The sequence below is a fragment of the Trichomonas vaginalis genome (genome assembly GCF_026262505.1).
Source record: "Trichomonas vaginalis G3 chromosome Unknown ctg_155, whole genome shotgun sequence".
Taxonomy (NCBI): Eukaryota; Parabasalia; order Trichomonadida; family Trichomonadidae; genus Trichomonas; species Trichomonas vaginalis.
The window spans coordinates 1-6,222 of NW_026529242.1; the positions used below are offsets into that span (position 1 = coordinate 1).

Consider the following 6,222-nt stretch of genomic DNA (forward strand, 5'->3'; position numbering starts at 1 on the left):
GTCCGTTATAATCTGTTCGTCTGAAGTTATATAATGAACATGGTTCTTGTCCGCTTTACTATTTAATGTAGCTTGAAGTTCATTTATATCGGAGATGTTGTGTTTATGAGATTTCAAAACTTTGTTCATTGCGTCAAGTTCATTTTTGTCCGCTTTACTATTTAATGTAGCTTGAAGTTCATTTATATCGGAGATATTGTGTTTATGTTCTTTATCTGCTTTTTCGGCTAATTTCTCTTCTATCTCATTTATTTCAAGTTCATGCCTACCACCACCTCCCGAAGAAGTATTTTTCTTCAGCTCTTGAAGAACGTCCACTTCGCCATCTTTGGTGTCAATAATGAGACTTTGAGTTAAAACCTTTCCTGTCTTAATGGATGTTTGTAAAACTTCTTCTTCACCATGTTCGGGGTCATGGTCGTCATCATATCTTGTGAAATCAGAGATGTTGTCATACATTAAGCATATCTGTCTCAAAAGTTCTGCTATTTGAAACTGGAACGAAAGATATACAGAACTTTCATCATCTCCTAAAGTCAAGTCTGCTTTCTTAAGTATTTCTTGAATGTATGCAATGAGAACAGAGTACCTTGGAAAATATTCGAACAATATTTCATTAGCTGTTGGTTTTGGTGGTTCTTTTGGAGTTTCTGTTGTTTCAGTTCCTTCTGTAGGTTCTGTTGGAGTTTCTGCATCTCTTGACTTCAATGCTCTTGCTCTCAAAGACCTAAATGTTAGAGCACCGGGTTTTACAAAGGACTTTATAAATGCTTTAATAGTTCCTGGTAAGTTATTGTTAGCATTAAGTAAGTTCCTTATGCTTCCATCATGTACGTCCATAGCACTATGTAAAAAATCTATACTTTTCTTGTAGTCAGCAATAGACTGACTGTGATTTTTTAAAGATTTGTCAATACCTTTAAGCCAATCTTCATGCATGTCTGATACTGAGCCAAGAATATCATTTGCTTCCTTTAGTGTATTTTGTGCTTGTCGTAAAGTATCCAATCCCGTACGTGCATTGTTTGCTATACGTCTTACAGTATCTATTTGACTCCTTGTTTCTTGCATCCAACCAGATAAAGTTTTAATAGTATCCGAACCATTTGAAATGAAGTTCAAAGCATTTTTAACGTCATTTAAAACTTCTTCACCAAGTACCGCCCATATCTTTCCGATTTGGTATTGAAGAACTCCATATGAAGCAGCTGTTAAACCAGTATTTATAAGGTCCCATATCCATGATTTAGCAGTTTTTCCATCCTTTCCATCCTTTCCATCCAAACCGTTTTCGCCTTGAGGTCCTTGTATTCCTTGTATTCCTTGTATTCCTTGTATTCCTTGTGGTCCTTGAGGTCCGGTGTCACCCTTCTCTCCTTTCAGTTCATCTTTATGTTCGTTATAATATTCTAATGTCATAAGGTGTACATCATTACTGCTACCAGCAACGCCGAGAATTTGTTTCTCATTCATGACTAAATTCTTTAGGCATTTAATGTTGTCGTCAAATCGAAAGCTCTTTAACAATTCAATGAGAACATTTAATACTTTCACTAATGAGGCATCTACTGTAGAATTTATATATTGCACCGTTCCATCATTTATGATGGGAACCTTGCTTGTTGTAATGAATGGGTCATAAGTGTTAAAAGTATCGAAATCAATGACTTTTTTAGTTTTTCCATCGTCAATGACTAAATCATTGCCTTCAATGGTTAAAGTTGAGTTTTCGTTTACTAGTTCATGTGCTCTTCTTGCTTCATTTGTTTCATACGCATATGCAGCAATAGTCATATTTTAATGAGAATAAAATGTTGTTCTATTTGCAAAGTACAGACCCAAACGAATACGGGACAGTAAAGCTACAAACAAACTTAGGTCTTCAGAATGAAGCGCTTGCTTTCAGAGTTGTTGACTTCAATACTATCGCAACTTTTGTCATAACAGATGAAACAGATTTCATAGAGATTGAAATAGATGACAAAAGAAGTTTATAACATTTCCTAACAGAGCGAGTACAGAATAGATAAAATTGCTGGAGTCATAGATACTCTCATAAATGAAGAAACTATTGACAACATAGATGTCGAACTCTCTTCTGAGGGAACATTGAAGTTCAGTAGCAAGAAAGAGTTCAAGATACAAGAATGAGTCATAGAGTACAACTTCTTCTGGGAGCATACCATATGACATTTCCTTTGAAAAGTGTTGACAAAACGATTGAGATGAAATCTGTTCCATACGTATGTTATGGTAATTGTTTGTACGTTGAGTCAAAAATAGCTAATGTCACAGGTATTTCAGGAGTTAATAGTAAAGGTTCAGTAGAATATAAATCCTTCTGTTATGCAGTCAATTCAATGTTCATTCCAAACGTTCCTGTCATAGCAACTCATTTAGGTAAATGGGTTCGCATTAGTCCTCATAATTTGAAAGACATGCAATTCAGACTTGTTGACTTTCAAGGAGAGCCTGTAGAACTGAAGGCACCAGTGCGAATGACTGTTGAAGTTGACTTTTTAGAAAATATTAAATGCAACAGCTTACAAGAGAACTCAGAGCTAAAAATATAAAGTATGAATGTTATGTATTAGGTCATGAACTTTGGTTGTTGCTGTTTGATGAAACAAATGAGTTAGTTATGCCAGTCAAGAGAACAGAAAAAGGCGTCAAAGGCGCCGAGCGCAAAGCGCTATATTGTGTTAGTGAAAACTGCACCAAGTCAATAAGATTAGGTTTGCATTATGAAGATGAGTTCGATACTGTTGAAGAAGTTTTGGACAGATATTACAAATTGCTTTAATTTACTAAAACATATTTCAAGCAAAGTTTATATTCTGTTGAAAGTTTTGTATACTCGTTCGAATATTTATACTTAAACTCAACTCCTGTAGTTCCTGGTGTTTCAATGATGCGGATGTTACCTATTTTCATGAATAGTGGAGTTTGACCACAGCATTCGATTTCAGGGTCGAGATAGTCAATGACACATTGTTTCCCTGTTATTCGTGGAGATAACATTTTCAAGGTCCTCCTTTGTTAGAATTATTTGGTTCTTGCTTATAAGATTTGTCAAAAGCTTCTTATCGTCTTTGAGTAAAATTGTTTGGTATAACTGAAGAAGGTAATGGTCTACGTTATCTGAAGGATTTGTTTGAACATTTGTGTAAGGTTGTCGTTGGCTTCTCTTGAAAGAATTTGGTCCAGTGGTGGATACTCTAACTTAACATCTGATGTAGCGTTAGCGTTTGAAGCTGTGTTTAAATTCACGGATTTCAGCTCTGGTTCTTTTTCTTTCAAACACTCTGAACTATAGTTCTTTATGACAATATTGTTTGTCGTTCGTGAGTCAACATTTGATGTTGGTTCAATTGGAACATTAACGGCACCAGCTAAGATGGATTTGCTTCTCATTTCATATAGAATAAAAACCTTTTATATGTATGAAATGAACAATATACTCGACAAGGGTTTGAATGTAAAGCTAACGAATGAAAATATTGTTGAATTCACTGAGACAGGTGCTGTGTATAAAGATGTAGAACTACTGAACAAAAGAGCTAAGGGAAGAAGCAGGAACATGAACAAAGGGTGGAAGCCTATAAAAATTTATGTCAATGATGGCTCAGGAGGTTCAAACATAAAGTATGCAGAAAGTTATAGAGTTTATGCTCTCAAAGGTGAAAAGCCTTCATTTAAGAACAGCTATTCTAACGCATATCCTCAAAAGCTAACGGATGGGGAAGTGGATGATATGAATGACAGCAAAAATATTAACAGAAATGGCGACAGAGATGCATGGAATTTGTTTACCATCAGTCAATTGAAGGTTAAACTTTAAAACAATGTTGGTCGTTCCCATGGAATATTTTTGACTTTAATGGTATTAGTCATGATATGAATCTCAAGGTATGAACGAGGAGAGATGAGAGACTTATATGCTTCCCAAATTTCTTCAAAAGGTAATGTTATACCTGACTGTTTCCAAATGAGTTCAATATCATAACGTGAGAAACCTTGAAAGATAACGAAGTCAGTTATGAGACGTTTTATGTTTAAAGCAAGAAAACGCCATGTTTGCATAAGTATTGCTACAGTTAAATGGTAATGTCTGACTTTAGTATGATGTTAGCTAATGGTGAGTCAGGCTTTGACACTAAACCTTTTCCGGCGAAGTCGTCACAAACGAGCAGAGTGTTTGAAGGATACTTTTTGAAGGGGTATTTTGAAAGTTTTGATAGAATGTAGTTTGTCAGTCGTTTCATATCGTAAACTCCTGAGTATTGACGTAAGTGGTGTTTGTCAATAATTCTTTCCATCTCCTCAGAAGTCTTTTGCATTCCTGACTGTATAAATTACGATGGCATAATATTTCCTCTTACGTCGAATGTAACGTTGAAGAAATTCAATGAGTTCACTGTCTGGAACTTTAACGACAGAGGCTTGAACTTTTGACATAAATGTTTTCGCTGTTGAGTCCATAGAGTCTGAAGTTGCTGATATAATGATTTGGTCATAGTAAGAGTCGTTTCCTAAACGCTCTGTTATGAGTATATGACGAATGAGGTTAAATGTCTTACCTGAACCCATCTTTCCACAATAGAAATAAACACCATTTGAACAGAACTCATAAGTCTTACTGAAAGGAAGAATGAGAGAAGAGTTAAGTTTGTCTGTAGTTTCATTCATGTCTTCATCTACGTCATGTATTAAATGCTTCATTTTATCTCCATTAAAAATGCAAGTCAGAAATATTCAGAACATAGCACCGAGTCTAACTGACAAGAGTATAAAGATATACTATGAACACGTTATGATGAAACCAACCAAAATTCAAGAAAGTCAGTATACTTATGAATATCCAAGACACTGGGTAGAGTATGTAGGAGGTGAGAAAGCTATTGAAATAAGACAAGTTAGAAGTATTCCAGCAGGAAGGACAATATTATTGAAGAACTTTAATGTTTTAAGATATAATGATGAAACAAAGAAGCAAGATAGTTTCCTGTTGCTGTGTATGTGAACTTAGATACAGGAGATGACATGAAAGTTTTTACAAAGCTTCAAACGGTAGTGAGAGAACAACTGACTGCGGAAGGACATCCATTACCTTCAGAAGTTACCATAGCATATAATTTTGAAACAAACTCAATAGATTTTAAAGTCGTCTCTGCAAAGAAGTCAGGTTTTACATTTAATGAAGCAGATGTATATTCGAATGAAAACTTCAAAGCTATTGCATGGTTAGATAATGACGATTGCTTTAAGAAAATATTTAAATACAGTGACTCAACGATGTCAATAGATGACCTTCGTGGAATGTTACCATCGACGTTTACAGTAGAAGGTTCAGCAGGATTGCTTACAAGATTGTCAATTGGTGGTATTTGGTCTCGTGAGAACATTGTTATAAAATCCAGTATAAGTGAATTTGCTGAAGAATCTATATTATGTCTTTCAAACTACATGTATTCGCCGCCGAAGCATTATAGTATAACAAACTTTGTCAGTAAGTTTAACATAAGACTTGTCGAACCTTCTTCAATGAAAGATGTTGTGCTACCTAAAGATGGAAAGGATGGACTCATTATTGAGATGATTTTAATAGCATATTAAATGAGCTTGTTCTTGAAGGTCATTCATGATGAAATAACTGTTGTAGAAGATGTTAGCAATTGTTCAGACATTTTGAAGCGTATAGATGATATAAGAAAGAAGTTAGATAGACCGCAAAGCGGTGAGGGCGAAGCCGTGAGAACGCTTATGTTTCATTGACTTTCTCCAGTAACGAGAACTTTTATGAGATAATATTGAAGAGAGATGATTTTAATATGGGTAAATGGTAGCTTGGGCAGCTTTAGGCGCAATGGGAACAAAAGCATTAGCATTTGGAGCAAAAGCACTTGGAGCTTATGACGCAGTAAATAAAATGAGTGGAGGAAGGGTTTCGAAGACATTAGATGCAAATAAAGGAAAGATTGGAGCTGGGTTGCAAAGAAGTTAAGATTAAATAAAATAGGGCTCATAAATAAAGCATCCAATTTGGTTGCGACTGAGTCAGAAAATGCTTTAGGAAAGGACGATGAGTTTGCAAAACACGCAAAAGACTTTAATGACCAGATGAAAGGTGAAACAATGCATTTAAATAGAGTCGATGGAACTAAAGAAAATGTTTCTTCTCCACCAGTAGTTTTCCGTATGGTTATGGAATTATGGAAACCC

General features: G+C 35.3%; 2 protein-coding genes and 2 pseudogenes across 4 annotated transcripts, besides 1 other annotated feature; 2 read left to right on the forward strand and 2 right to left on the reverse strand.

Moving 5' to 3' along the window:
- Positions 1–5,613: a mobile genetic element.
- TVAGG3_1081150 lies at positions 539–1,071 on the reverse strand (annotated as a pseudogene). The gene has a single exon. A coding segment is annotated over exon 1 (533 nt).
- On the reverse strand, positions 1,339–1,794 carry TVAGG3_1081160 (annotated as a pseudogene). The gene has a single exon. A coding segment is annotated over exon 1 (456 nt).
- Positions 2,361–2,573, forward strand: TVAGG3_1081170 (uncharacterized protein; the record flags this gene model as incomplete). Its single annotated transcript, XM_053888487.1, has 1 exon — positions 2,361–2,573. One exon carries the CDS (start codon positions 2,361–2,363, stop codon positions 2,571–2,573), a length of 213 nt encoding a protein of 70 aa, XP_053744383.1.
- TVAGG3_1081180 (uncharacterized protein) lies at positions 3,440–3,841 on the forward strand (the record flags this gene model as incomplete). Its single annotated transcript, XM_053888488.1, has 1 exon — positions 3,440–3,841. The coding sequence occupies one exon, from the start codon at positions 3,440–3,442 to the stop codon at positions 3,839–3,841; it is 402 nt and encodes a 133-aa protein (XP_053744384.1).
- Positions 5,614–6,222: the final 609 nt, after the last annotated feature.